Here is a 16,156-nt window from a genome sequence, read left to right on the forward strand (position 1 = left end):
TTACAAATCCAGGAGCAATTCATACATTATTTACAGATTATGTTTTTAAAAAAACCTTTTTCACAACTAGCACATCCACTGCGTAGCATCGAGTGGGTCCTGGATGTTATCAGAGTTTTAGGTAACATTGGCAGCTCTTAACATACCGTTTTGGAAAACAAAAAAGGACAATATAGCATAAATCTAACTTCTGTCTTGCTTGTACAAGCGTTGTTTGCAAGCCAAGCCATTAAACAGAGAAACGAGAAGAGGTTGACCAGCTCATGCAGCTAATGTTAGCTTAATATGCTAATTAGCTATTAGCTGATAATGCAACAGGCAATAATAATAAGTGACAATTGTCATATAAACCGGCAGAATGAATGATTACTGGATAGAAACATAGAAACATCGGACCCTTTTTTAAAAATAGGTCTGCTGTTCCCCATTCACATAAAAAGCGAACATAGGTACACTGTGCATGTAGCCTCAGAAAACTGATTAGAGCTGCAATTATTAGTTGAAAAATAGAAAAAAATAGAAAAAGAATCAACTATTTTGATAACCGTTTAATCAATAAAGCAATTTTTCATGCAAAAAAAAAAAGTCAGAAAATGCTCTTCCTTTCAACCTCTCAAATATGGAAATGTCCTACTGTTTTAAATAATACGCTATTAAACATAATATCTTTGGGTTTTGGACTGACAAAACGAGACATTTAAAGACATCACCTTGGCCTTTTAGAAACTGGGATGCACATTGTTCAAATATTTTATAAATGAAACAATTATTGGATTAATCCAGAAAATAAATAGCAGTAAAATCTAAAAAATAATATTGTTAATTGCAGCCCCAGTACTGATTGTTCAAAGTTAAGGGCCCATTTTTTTTTTAATTACTTGTATTTTGAGATCTGCCACAGTAATAATTGTAAACAGCGTAATGTGCCAGAACAGAAATATTGACAGATGTAGCAACAGTAACTAAAAGGGTTGGGGCTTAGCAAATGGTCAATTCAAACGCTGGCTTCCAGTAAAAGGTGTGGGGGGAAGACAAACACTTAGGCTGAATCATTTTGACACCTTAACACCTCGGTCAAGGTTACTAGCTAACATGAGTGCTGACATCACAGGAGGGATGATTTATGTTCGCAGACAATGTCTACTGATGTGAGCGCGCGTGCACACACACACACACACACACACACACACACACACACACACACACACACACACACACACACACACACACACACACACACACACACACACACACACACACACACACACACACACACACACACACACACACACACACACACACACACACACACACACACACACACACAAACACACAGTCTGAACAGCAGCTGTGGGTAGCAGTCAGGCTTCTATCTTACTATGACGCTCCGGTATTGTTTAGTCTGCCTGTCTTCTCTATAAACACATTACGTCACTCTGACTTTTAAAGAGATCTCATGGTCATCTTTTTAATTTCCTTCGCTGAATAAAGCTATTGTACCACCTGCTCTAAGCAGAATGAACAAGTGCTCAAATAACAGGAACCACTGAATCACTTTCAATCAGACTGTCCTGACCTCAGCTGCGGATCAGACACAGTGACTTTTAGAAGGAATGCCATGCCTTGAAGTTTTTTTTTTTTGTTTTTTTTACCCAGGAACTGCCTCTCTTTGTTTATCCCACATGCTTTCAATCTAAGTCGGCAGTTCTAGTAAAGACATCGAATAACTTGAAACATTATGGGCAGCCAGCAGTTTCTATATACACCATGACAAATAAGGATTTATTCCCATTTGCTCAAATGGTACAAATGATAGAGAATGGGCATGACATCCCTCATTTCTCACATTTAATTGGCTGTAGCTCAGTCCAAACACGACTGCAGACAGTTCAGGTCAGGACACTTTTTGGCGTGTTTTATTATTCCCCCTTTCATCTGGAAAAGCGCAGAGGAAAATAGCATCGACTGTGCCCGCAGATCCTGTCTTCCTGTGGACTGGTTCATTTACCTTGACCATGCTACAGTGGCATGCCTTTAGCATGATTACTGACAGATGTAGGTTGTGTGTTGCAGGGGCTGCTCTCATAGCAACTGAGGACTGAGATCTAGGAAAACCAGTCTTTTTACTCAGCTAAATAAACTTCAAGCTAATTCTATTTAGATCTTTTTATCATGCTGGTTTTCTCTCCTTGTGTACCTGTTAAGATTCAAGCGTATCTTTGTTTTAATAGTTTGAGCTATCAGTTTAGTTTGACAGGGTTGCATGTTTTCTTGTTGCCAGCTCTTCTGAGCTGTCTGTCTGATTTGGTATTTATGTTTAGGTATTCAGGACTGATTCGTGACTTCTCTTTCTGTGCTTGTGTTTCCTGAGCCTGAGGATACATGGTAAAACAGATGTGGTAATAAAAAAAAATAGTGGCCTTTAAAGCTAGGTTTTACACAACCCCACTACTCTCAGCAAGAGCGACATTATGGGGTAATGTTTACCCTGTGTGTGCATGCTCATGTATGCACGCCCATGTGTACTGTATACAAGTGGATGTGTTTATACTTGTTGAGCTCTTAGCTAATGCGTTCCCACACTTGAATGTGACACCGCCTATCCCTTTCATCTGCCAAATCTGCTGAAGAAACAGCAAGTGACATGGCAGAGAGGAAAGGGTGTCAGAGACGAGCAGTGTGTGCATGCACATGTGCACGAACACACACTAAAGTCAGAGAGATGAGAATTGGTGCCAGCTGATGATATAACCTTTTTCATCCCCCTCTCTTTGTTCTCCTCTTCCTCCAGCCGATGCACAACCAACTTCCAGCCTCTGTGTCCTACATTGTAATTTACCATCATTTACAGCCAAGCGCCAGAATCAGCTGACCTCATTTTCACCCTGTCACCTTTTTAACTCTGAAGACAAGCTTGATTCTCAGGAAGAGTAGTGGAGAAATAGATCAAGAAGAGAGCGGAAGGAGAAAAGAAAGAAAGAGGAGAGAATAAGGGAGGACGAGAACGAGATAGAAAGAGATCAACTGAAGTGGAGCTGCTGAGAGGATCAGGGAATGATGTCAGTCGAAGACGTCAGCTCCAGGCTGAGCATCGTAACGCTCCCTGTACTCCGGCTCCAGTTCCACTAAATGCAGCAGTAATGTTGAAAAGGTTGTCTGCTGCTACTAACCAGTTGGCTCAGCAAGAGGTCAGACCATCTTTCAGACTGGACTACATATTCCCAAAATATTTAGTTGCGATAGGTATTCATTTCATAAGATTTTAATTTTATTTTTACTGTTACTTCCTGTTTTTAGGCTTGTGCTTTTATTTTGATAGAGTGTGACCGGAAAAGAGAAAAAGGACAAATTTACAGGAAGTTAAGTGTATTGCAAACGGGTCTATCAAAAGTGCAAAAACTTAAGAAAATGTAAACTAACAAGTCCGTTTAGCACCTGGCTGATAAGGGCACAAGGTTTGTCATCATTTCGTCTTAATGTGGTGCTTAATGGTTTATCAAAACGTGATGTCCTTGTATTGTTTTGCATCGTTTTATACAAGTCTACTTTAAGCTAGTAATAACGCTGTTTTGGCGCAATTCAGGGCATCTGTCCTTCTGAAGCGGACAATTATTTAATTAAACTGGTTGCTAGTATGTAATAAATACAGCATTATTTTTGTGTGCATTAACAATTTGTGTAAGTTAAAGCTGCAAACTGACAGTTATAATACGTCAGTTCACGTTGTGTTCACGTTGTGTTCAGAGTCTTCAAGGTGTCAAAAGATTTAATGGAGCAACAGTATCATCTATTTTGCCCAAAAATAAACACTTGTGAACCATCAGTTAAAGAGTCCGACCATCAATCAGCCGGGGACACTACACAGTACTCTCTGATACACAAATACAAACAGCAGCTTCATGACTTACCTCTGAGAGAAAGGTCTGTGCTGACTTCTGTGCTCCTACATGCAGCAGGTACTCGTACACATACAGAGCTAACCTGCACATAATGATAAAGAACACAGTGGAGGAAATGGGTCAGTTTGTTCAGCAAGACCCACACAATCAACAATAAATCTTAGGTGAGCAAAACATAGTGAACAATGCGAGAACATTATACTTTATAAAGAGAGGAGCCAATCAGATGTACAGTAAAATGCAGAAAGTTAAAATGGAGGAAAACTAAGCATTTTAAATCCCTCAAAGACTCACCTCCTTACATATCCCTAAGTATGATCTTTTATGAGTTTCAAGTTTCCAATTATGGGGCCAGAAAACAACTGCTTTGGGACCTAAGACTTCCTACTCCATAGTTAAGATAAATCCATATTCAAGAGGGAGTTTCTCCCAGGATTGCCTAAAAATACAGTTGAAGGAGCCTACGCATGAATACGAATTGCCAAACAGCTCCCGAGATGCAATGTGCAGTAGTGTGTGAAGGTGTCATAGTCCGTTACAAATCTTATGAGAGACAGAAAGAAACACCAGCTTAGGAGCACTGATCATCTCCCATATGCCAAACAACAGTCTGGGCAACCTTTTAAGACATTTAGAATTCACGAGACGTTTTGCTGAATCTAAAACCCACCTGTTTGAAGAACAAACAACATGATGATAAGAGTATACTTGGTGGGACCGCGCCGTAAAACACCTCACACTCGTGCCTTGGGCTCTCGACAGACTTTCTCCCATGGCTTTGATCACAGTAAGAATTAATTACAGGCTTGATTTGTTAATCAATTCTCCACCCAGTGTGTCTGTACTGGCAACTTAGAGAAGAGGGGGGGGTGATGATCTACTGGGTCTATAAATACAAGATAAACATTGATCCACAGGAGATCAATAGCAGATCTCGCTGACTTCTAACAGCACCCTGTAGATTTGGACAGGAGTCTGGTGAAACTACATGCAGTCATGTCACTGTGCATGACTGATTAGATGTTTCTAATGAATTTAACAAAGGGGGCAATGAGCAGGTACATTTGTGCTTGATGCTCACATTTTCACTTAAATCAATATTAACCAGGTAGGGGCGGATTCGGCGTACACGTATTTAGCCATATTAGAAAATTTAGTTAGAGGTTGGTGTACTAAGGTAAAACAGGACCTCCGGTGTGTTAAGCTAAGCAAGTGGTTAGTAACATTTGATCATAGAGCTTCAACTTATTATCATTTTCATTACTGATTAAACTGCCCATCAATTAATCAAATTATTATCGTCTATAAAATGTCAGAAAACTGTGTCAAAATATTGACACTTGGCATTCAGCAATTGCTATTATATATGACAAAGAAAATAATCTAATTATCGCATTCAATCGAGCCCCAACCACAGCGAAGTGCCAAAATTTGCAGTTCGCTGAGTGGCCACTAGAGGCAGGTTTCATAATAGGATAATTAAATCTATTGAAGGCTTGGTCTGTTTGTCTGTTTGTTTAGGTCATATCTCCATGACAACACTGAGATGGGTGAATTTTTTTGTACCTGACTAGTTTTAATTTTATTGGATGTTAAAGTTTATGAATAATTAGGGGTGCAACCTTTTGAGTGACAGCTAGCCTCTGGCCCTCACTTAGCCTCGGAGGTATTCCTCAGCCAGATGGACGCACCCCCTCCCCACAACGTCACATTATTGCCCTTTTTTGGTAAGAGGAAATGAGGTTAGTCAAAGTCTGACAAGATGGCGAGTATGATTGAATCAAGTTGAGAGAACGGAAGTTGATGGAGATGCTTGTCCATTTTTTTTATACAGTCTATGCATTTAAGCTTTTAATAATGCATGTTTGGCATTTATACATGAAAAATGACTTACATGATTAGTCGATTAAAGGTCCCATATTATGCTAATTTTCAGGTTCATATTTGTATTTCTGGTTTCTAGAACATGTTTACATGCTTTGATGTTCAAAAACGTGCGTGTGTTGTAATCTGAGTTTCACTGTTTGTTTTGACAGCCGGTCCGGCCGCACATGTCAGTGCATGTGAGTGCATTGTGCTTCAATATCAGATGCTGAGGGCTGTCCTGAAACGCCAATGTATGACTTTGGTCAGTGAGAACTGTGAGAAAACTTTTTCTTCAGTTTTTCCAGTACAGCACCTCTAAGTCCCCCTCCTCAAAGAGCCCAGGCTGCTCTGATTGGTCAGATCTCCAGGTCTTCCACGCCAGTGCTCTTGTCTTCTATGTACCGCCATTGCATCTGGGGAATGACTACAGGCACTATAGAGGCACTTCCTACAGTACCTATATGTAGCATTAGTAGTGACATCACAACCTTAGAGAAGTCCTCACGGCTCGTTTAAAGGCAGTTTCTGAATATGGTATCTTTAAGGTGAATTTTTTAACTGACTAATTGATTACTTGACAATTGTCTCAGCCCAAGCTTTGACCTGTAGCTTGGTGTGTCTGTGTGTGGTGGATTGTCATGCATGAAAGATGGTCACACCAGGACAGCAGCTGTCCTAGAACCTCAGCTGAAAAGGTGTTAGTAGGCTGCCTTAGCCGATCCACACTCCTCCTATATCGAGGTAAAAATAAACTCCCCAGACAGCCCTGTCTGCCTGTCTGAATATGATGGACTGCACACCTTTCTCCCTGCACACAGGTACTCTGTCTCCTCTGCTCCCCTCTCTCCCTCCCTCCTCCATCGCTCTCCTCCGTTTCCATCGCTCTTCTTCATCACTTTAATGCATGCCTTTCTTGTCTTGATGGCACGGCTTTCTTCTTGAACTCTTTTTTTGTAAGAGGTTATGTGTGTTTAAAAAAGGATGAAGGGAAGCGGCAGAAGCGCTTCCTCCTCCCAATCCTTCCCTCCCTCTTTCCATCCCTTCCTCTCACTCTCTTTCTGTTCCCTCTATGGCCTGGCAGTAATGTTTAACCAAAGAGATAGAGACAGAACGTTTCACAGGGACAAGGTTAACGGAACAGTGAGAGGCTTGACACAACTCTTGACACCTCGACAACAGAACATGAATAAAAGATGCGGCCGTTTCTTTTTTTTCAAAGGCACTGTACAACTCTGAACATTTCTAGGTACAAACTCGTTCGGTCGCTCTCTTCTGCATCGTTTTCCTGTCAACCTGTCTAGATATGTCACTTTCCCCTGTGAACCCTAACATCAGCAACAGCAGCATCAGCACAGAGCTACTTATCAATACGACAAGATCTCATGTATCTGCAATGATTACATTCGCAGCTGTGACGACAAGCCTGATGGACCGCATGCACAAATTCATTGTGTCAGTGGGAATAAAGAAAGAAATGAAGGCTTGTCCTAACCATGCGTTGGCCAGTATCCAGTCAGCTGTCTATTACCACATGAAAACACAACCTCACTCAGTAGTAGAAAGGTTTGACCTATGATTGATTTCACAGGAGCTGTAAGATGTGACCTTTGGCCCTGATATCGTGAAAGGGTCGAAGAAAGCGAGGAAAAGGTGGAAGCATGAGGCCAGCAGAGGGAAGGAAGGTGATCCAATGAAAGAAAGATAAACATTACAGGGTATCAAAGGTAAGCTGGTTAATGCAAGTTTTGGAGAATAGATGAAAGGAAGGAAAAGCGAAAGGAGATAATTCACTCACTGCTCCTGACCTTAAACACAGCGGTTTAAATGCACTGACGCTTGCAAAAATACATACATAAATCAGACTTAAAACACTCCTCCCTCTCCCTTCTATCTCTCACTTAACCAACAGAAGGCAGAGCTGAAACAAGACAGATAAGCAGACAGCGAAGCGGCAGAAGGAGGCACTTTGTTAGCATTCAATATCTATTGAACTTTAACTTAAACCTACTAATTTCCTCAAAGACGAGTGATAGGCTTTGAAAACCTGAACCCCCCCCCCCCCCCCCCGCTCTCTCATTGTTAAGTTTCCACTTGTTCATCACCCGACTGTGTTGAACTCGACTGACTGACAGAGTCGAAATGATGAGCGGAGATGAGGTTTGAGGATTAGAGTAGGGGGGGGTTCAAGGTTAAGAATCCTCTAAATTTGACATAATAAAGTGAAAGCATTACAAAGGCTCTCTTGTCATTAAATAAACTGTCACTTTAAATAATCTTTGCATGAGTATTTGAAGTAAAAGTGCCCCAACTGAGGCAGCAAGGCATTTATGGTCCAGATTAGTTTTTTCACATTAAAAGCTCCTTTGGTGTTTGCCCTTGCTGTTGGACATTTGAAGATCTTTTTTTAATTTCTTTCCCGTCTGCCCTGGCAATTGGTGTTGTAAATAAGAACCACTTTACATTAATCACAACTGCGACAAGGATGATTGAAGAGGTCAGGTGCCTCCCACTTTACTCCCCCCATGCTATTGGTGTCTGAGTGGGTACAAGTGGAGTAGAAAGGGCAGAGGGGGTGAACTTCAAGATTGACACCTGACCCTCTTCTCCTTGAAATTCAAGTGGTTTTGTCTTCTGAGTCACATTTAATTGAATTTGTATTTTCAACAGAACCCATCCCGACTGCTCCTGTTAGTCTGCACAAGACCAGACAAATTGCGAGCTTCGACAGTCAGAGACCGAGCTTAGCTTGATGAAGGCGGTAGGCAGAGACAGCGGCAAGCATGTTTGGTACGTTGCTTTGTTACTGGGTGGTTCAGGGAGGACAGCAGGGAGACGAAAGTAGCTTGGAGCTCAACCTCAACCTCAGCTTAAAGGCGAAGAAATGTACCGATTTTCCCAGATCAGCATTTAGGAGGGACCAGTAGATCACTGCTAATCAATTTACTGCCATAGCGATCAAAGTCTGGCAGAGATTCAAATGATGACAGACAATGGCTTCACTGATTGGATTTGCCTGTTATAGATTAGCTACAGATTATTTCACCCTTGTTAAAGATGAAATGGAAAAATGATCTTGTAATCTGAATTGGCATGTTAACTGACATATTTGCAAGGCTTGCTACTATGCTAACACATATTTGAAAAGTAACACATTTCTTCACGCATTCTTGCCTGTAAACATGATATCCCCATCAGAGATGCCCAAGTCAACTCTTCAGAAGATATATAGCAGTTACAATAAAGCAGTAATACCTTGCACCCGCAGGACTTTAAGTCGTGTCATTTCCTTATACTCTCTTAGGTTTTGATGTCTGGTGCAGTTTTCTTTGTAGCTGCACACATGTACAACAGCAGTAGAGAAAGTAACAACTCATGTTTTATAAGAAAGATGCAATGAATCTCTGAAATTAAATAGTGGAGTTGGGTGTGGGCAGTGGCAGGAAATTGACTCAGGAAGTGATGATTACAAACTGTCTCCTCAGCAGCAGCTAGAGAGAGATCCAGTCGGAGAAATATCTCTTTTCTCTTATGGTAGTTGGTATGAGTGCTGTTAAATTGTGCATGCCAAATTACATGACTTCTGGATATTTAAACCTGCGATCACTTTTTTCTGGCCACTTGGGGTCAGCACAACAAACTGTTAACACAACATTAACACCCTAAAAAGTGGAAATGTTGAACTTGTAAGCAAACAGTGGCTTATTCACAGAATTCACTTGGATTCTTTTTTATTGCGACTTATTTTAGCTCTGTTTTGCTCTCCACCAAACCGTGAGGGAAATGTCTGGCTTAATGGTCCCCTTTTTTTCCCAAGCTAGTCACAGGCTTCGTCTGTAAAAGTCGGATGATATTCTCTGTGGATCCATCACTAGAAGCGACCTTGATCACATCATATCAAATGCTAATACAAAAATTAGGACAACAAAGCTGAACAAAAAAATGACTTCTACATACACATATAAATGTAAGCACATACAAAAGTACACATGAAGCACAGCACATGAAGTTTTAAACATTATGACAAAAGTGCAATGGAATTATTATGTAACAGGATGGTTTATATACATAGTATAGAGTAGGTGGATGGGACAGTATATATGGTGTATACAGAAATGCTTATATTTATACTAATGATATTAACATGTTAAAGTACAGTAATTATTTCAACTATACAATAGCTGGTAGGTGGATGCTTGGTGTTCCAGAGGTATTGTTCCTGACACTATGGACTGATATTTACTCTTCATCATAGTGACCGGCATATTCATTATAGCAGCTTCATGTCCAATTTAGAGAAGTTACCCGATGCAACTAACCAACATGCAAAGACTATACAGATATGTATATAGAAGACGTTTATACTTCACCTTCCGAGTACCTGATCAGTATGATTTATCTTATATGGAAATGGCACATTGTGAGGATACTGGAAATCTCCCAGCACATCAGCAAGGTCATTCCTCCGAGTTTTAAAACTGGAGCACTATAAATGACAATCACATAGTGGCCCCTATAAGGCCTATTATACGCTTACAGTTGTTACACTGACATTGGCAGTCAGTCTGAATGAAGCAAGGTGTCATCATTGCATTCCTTTGGCGAACTGGCATTTATACTAGATAGGTATTGTTAAATATTATTGATAATTAGGGGAAATGTATGTAATTGACCACCTGGTTTGCCTGAGGTAAAAACAGAGTGTAAGGTTTCCAAGTTCAGCTGTTATATTTATCCGTAAAAGTTGAAGACAAAAGTCTCTGGATGATGTCAACCAGGGATTAGCTTGCCATGTCTCATATGAATGGATCAAACACAGGTTGAACAAATGTTACACACAGACTTCCTGTATTGAACAATAGGGTAAGACACGTTTTAATCTGGTTAAATTTAAAAAGTGATTTCTGAGGTATAACTTGATAGACAAATGAATCAAAAATAAGAACAAAAAAGAGTGAAACATACCCCCCCCCCCCCCCCACACACACACACACACACGAAGGAAAATTAGAAAAAGAGAGAAAATGAGAGAATAGTAGCAGAGGGTGATGAAAGGGAAGAGAGAAGAGAGCGAAGAAGGGGGATTAGAGACTGGGGGAAAAAAGGCAGATGGAGAGGATGGAGGTGATGGGTGCTAGCGGATGAGCCCCAGGATGAATACACTTGAGATCTGTAAACTTTCATATTCTAATGTTGAGGATTCTCACCGAGCGCTGTCTCAGTTAGCCAAGCACCCTGCTGTGACCTCCTTCTGCAAATTAACACAAAACCCTGCAACGAAAACAGCCCGGCTACAGTAGACCCGGTTCCTACCATTCTCTAAGAGAAAACGCAAATGACTACACGCTGTGCTGAAAAACACAACATATAGAAAAGATGAAAGTTACATAGTTACTATGCTGCAGAGTATTCAGTGAATTTTGTTGTATTTGTAGAAATGAATTTCAATGGGTTCTGTCTGACAGGTAATAACAATGGGAAAATAATCTTAGATTGAACTAAGTCACAGTCCTGAAGTTGAAATACTGTAATTGTATTCTTATACTACAAAAAGACTAAATGGCTGTCTTAAATCTCTGCTGTGTATGTTCATAACAAAGAATAATGTTAGTAAAAGTGACACTGAAGGATCCACTGAGAGCTATAGTGTCTTTGAAGCACTTTGCTTTTAAGCGAATGGAACACTTTACAGAATAATAAAGCAATGAAGGGAAATCAAGTGACTCCTTTAAATTCCCCATGGATGAAATCACAGTAACACCTTACAATAAATCAGACCTGCAGTAAACTCCAGTTTTGTAAAGCTCAGAAAGTTTCCTTACAGTATAATTTTCAAAAGATTTTGCGTTATTGTGCCACAGAGTATAACTTTGCACCATATATGACTGATGCAATACAGGTAGGGGCAGCAGTAATCACAAGTACAACGGCAGCTATCCAGTACAAATGCAACATGCATCGGCTTTATTAGGCCAGTCAGCATTAAAACAAGTCTGTTGTAAAGGGTATAAATACAAAGAAGTCAGATGGTTCTATAGCCCAACCAATACTTATACGACAAAGTGTAATATTTTAACATAAATGAAGAATGTAAACCAACATCTCTTGATGGCCCAAGATTTTTTTTTTTTTTTTACTGAATTGTGACCAAGAAACACACTAAATAGTACATTTCACAGTGCAGTCATTTTGATTGTTCTCTGCTAGAAAAACTACGCAATGTTTTTTTTCTAAATTACCTCAAACTTAGCTTGGCATTGCTGTAATGCACTTTCCTATAGGTTATCGGCTGATTTATCAATCTAGCTTTATTGTTTTCAGCTTATGTGCGTTACACTGCCGGGCTATGTTACTGTATTCTACAGTGTTGTCCCCCCTTTATAGTAATCGTATGATAACACCGGCATGAGGCAGTGGTAAAGATCTGTTGTGTCAGGTGGTTTACTGCTTTTTGTTTCCATCCTTGCCCACCAACAGTACTTTTCACAGAGCTGCACACCACATGAGCAACACAACTCACGGTCCCCGGTCTTTGACTCAGATGTAAGATCATCAACATTATCATCACCATCATCACGCCAAGCCTACAGCGAAGTCCACCATCAAAAACACGCTTCCTGTGGACTAGGAGTGTTGGCAGCTCTGGCAAGAATAGAGAGGGACCCCGCCATAAAAGGGAGCGCGGCGATCAAGCTGCTGCCCCTGCTGAGGACAGCCCTATGTGTGACAGCCAAACACTTTCCCTGATTAATCAAGCCTAGCAGCGGGGCTTTATGTGCCATTAAGAACCTTGCTAAATGACTTCAGTTCATTCATTAAAGTGGAGCATCCTCTGTGGATAGAGGGGCCAATGCTTGCCAAACAAACAGACAGACAGACAGACAGACAGACAGACGGACAGACTGACAAACAGATGAGTGAAAGCTGGGAAAGGGATGGTAGGGCAGCAATGAGGGTGGCGGGGGCACTGAGGCAAGACAAACAACGACAAATATAGACCCATTACAATGCTGAATAATTCATCCTATACGCAGAGCTTCAGGAAAACAACAGCCCAAACAACCATGGGGATTATAGAGCCTTTATACAGTGAGGAGCATCTTCAAAACAGGTTTATTTATGCACACACTTTGTCAGAGAAAGGTACAACGACAGGATCATGGCCAAATCACTTTATGTGGAAAATCAGGTTCCAGTGGACTAATCCCTGATGCATTTTCATTAGGCAAAAGTAGAGTCTTAATGTGCATGGGAGTTGGACCGCTAGGTGAGGGTAGATTAATTGTTTGAAAGTGCTGTTAGCTGCACAGTAGATGCTTGTTTGAGCTATTATTTTCACTCTTCTGCCCACAATACACACACACACACACACACACACAAACAAGGATAGGTACTGTAAAACTCAAATGCGGGGTTTGAAAGAGAAAAAGACAAAAAGGTGAAGATTATGGCAATGTAAAGGCAATGACACACACACACACGCGCACACACACACACACACACACACACACACACACACACACACACACACACACACACACACACACACACACACACACACACACACACACACACACACACACACACACACACACACACACACACACACACACACACACACACACACACACACACACAGATATTATTGAGAGAAGGACAAAGATAGTAATTTACCAGTCAACATAGAGATAAAGATGTAGCGATAGAGAGCAAGATAAAAGAGATAAAGATTAGGAGCAATAAGAGGACTAGAGGGTACAGAGGAGGAGAGAAGAAGAGGGAGAAAGACAGAGAGAGAGGAATAGAGAGAGAGAGAGGGAGAGACAGAGAGGAGGGAGAGAGTAAATGATTAATGAAAGGAGCTGGGAAGCGCAGCGAGGGGAGGTCAGTACGGAGCAGGAGAGGCACGATGCTGCAGCCTGTGAGCGAAACTGAAAAGGACAACATTATGAGCATGACTGCTGCTGTCACACACCTTTATCAAAGGAGGATCTCTGGGAGAGATTGAGCTGGCATTAGGCTGACGCACGCCTTTAATGCTAGATTTGCACAAGTGATACTGAACTCGCTTCGGGAGAACGGGAATGGGAGGCTGAATTGTAATCAGTGAAGGGGACAGTTTCTCCCCTTTTAATTCATGTAGTCACGTTGGTCACTGCCTATTATTTATCCAGCAAGTTGTGATTATAGCATAATTCAACTACTGCAAATGCAATAACATCAAAACTTGATAAAGTTTATACCACCATGTGGAAGAAAACAATTATCAACATTGAGATTTATTGACAAGCCTGTACAAAGACCTCCATTAGACTCTTTCCATTCCACTTCTTACCATATCTCAGTCAAATACATGCCTTCAATTAATCCCCAACTGGTAGTGTGCTGTGGCTCTATCGCTGGCTGCTTGCTGATGCATTTCTAATTGGTATTTTTGCTGATGGTCACAAGTTAAATCTATATTCTCCATTACCCTTCCGCAGCATCCCCTGGGGTCTCTCTAATGGCCCCTGCTAAAGGCAGAGCACTTGTGTTGAGATGTTCATATAAAGTGTATTCTCACTGACGCTGACCGGCCTCTGCATAGACATCAGCCGCGGGTTCGTGCACAGTTGAGAATCAGGAGGAGTAGTGAAAAGTTCCCCCAGCTTTGGAGATTAACAAAAAACGCGTCATAATCCTGACACTGGAAGCAGTTGAGGAGAGACATTTGTACTCAAATAAACTGCGCTCTATCTGCTCGTTTTCCCTGTCGTATCTCCACTGAGATGGTCGCACACACTGCTTTGCTGAGCAAATGTTTGTTGTTGCCTTTATCCCTCTCACATTCACCCAGCCAATGCTACACCACAAGTTTTACTATGTGTTGTAGCATTGGCTGGGTGAATGCTCCAACAGAAGCTTGGCAAAGATTTGGTTGAATGGAGCAGGCTGACTTCAGAACTGAGCAACACAAATTACATCTCTGTTCTTCAGGTTCATACTTACAAACGTACATTCGTAGTTTGGGTTTCTACTAGGACTGTAACAGTACTGTAGCAGCGCTTTTTTACCTATACAGTATATAGTATAGATGTAACATCAGAACCGTACTGAAGTCCTGAAGGCTTGTTTAAAGGCACAGTTTCTGAATACGGGCTGTGTGCATTTCTCTGTAGATTGAGTGATGCTTTCACAGTGTTCATATAGCACTTCATCCTGCTTTAGAATTAAAGAAGACATGGAAATCTTACTGTTTTTCAATATGGGACCTTTAACGGAACTCAAGGGATAATGATGTGAACATGCAGCATTGCTCTGTATGTCCTGCAAATAGACGACATTAAAAGGAAATGTTTTTCATTTTCAATGTTTTTAATAAAGATGCAAAATCTTGGCTGTAGCTTTCAGGTGAATGTTTCTCCTGAAAAGAGAGGAATTTGCCAGCGGAAGGGTGAAATGTCATGCGTAAAAAGTATGAGTCAAAAGAATGAAGCTCATATCCTGAAGAAGAGGAAGACTCCTGCGTTCTTTGGCTCACCTCAGTGTAAACCTTGTGTTTACCTTTCATTAACTAGAGATCCCAGAATCCTCTCCTCCCTCTCCTACTCTCCCTCCCAATGCTTGGGACCGTCTAATACGTGAACATAAATGCTGTAAAACACATACAAAGCTGTAATACACATACAAAGCAACAAAGATCAGAATGTTTGAGTTGTGAATTCTTTAATAGATTTTATTGCTTATTGATATTAACATATTTGGTTGAGTTGCACTTTACTCATTCTCTGGAATACACATTTTATATCACATGTACATGAAGAAGAAAAATGTCAGCTCATGTAGTAACCCAAGATACATGGTGAACAGGATGGAAACTGATAACAGCCAACTTATCAAGATACTCTGACCACAAGTCCAACTGCAATTGCAAACCCCCACCCTGTGTCGTAAGGACAAAACAGACTCCAAAAGACAACACCCAAACCATGTTATCATTGCATATGACGGGCCGGAAAAAAGTACACAGATAGAACACAGAAAGTAAACTAAATGTAAATAATGTATAAATCCAATCTCTAATTAAGCTTAACTGCTGAAAAGCAGTTTAAATAAATAATTGTTAAATGACATGGAATTAAAATAAGAATATCTAGGAGAGGGAGAAAGTGGGATCTCTAAGCAGGTATTGATATGACTTTACTATATGACTATTTCTGGGTCTATAAAACATCAGGTAATAGAGAAAAGTGCCCAACACAAATTCCTAAAGCCCAACATAATGTCATCATAATGTCCAACTAACACTCCTATACCTAAAGAAATACAGTTTATGAAAATCCTCACAATTTAGGAGCTGGAACGAGAACATGTTTTGTATTTTTTTAATTGAAAAAATAACATCTAATATAAGT

The 16,156-nt window shown here is 40.7% G+C and overlaps 1 protein-coding gene across 1 annotated transcript in view; it reads right to left on the reverse strand.

The window, feature by feature from the left end:
- The window catches only part of ssbp2a (single stranded DNA binding protein 2a), a 58,985-nt gene that overhangs the window by 29,574 nt on the left and 13,255 nt on the right, over window positions 1–16,156 (reverse strand). The window contains exon 2 of the mRNA XM_083912971.1: window positions 3,909–3,981. Within this exon, the coding sequence (XP_083769097.1) occupies window positions 3,909–3,981 (73 nt within the window). The remainder of the gene's footprint in view (window positions 1–3,908; window positions 3,982–16,156) is intronic.

This window comes from Echiichthys vipera, assembly GCF_963691815.1.
Source record: "Echiichthys vipera genome assembly, chromosome: 4".
Classification (NCBI taxonomy): Eukaryota; Metazoa; Chordata; class Actinopteri; order Perciformes; family Trachinidae; genus Echiichthys; species Echiichthys vipera.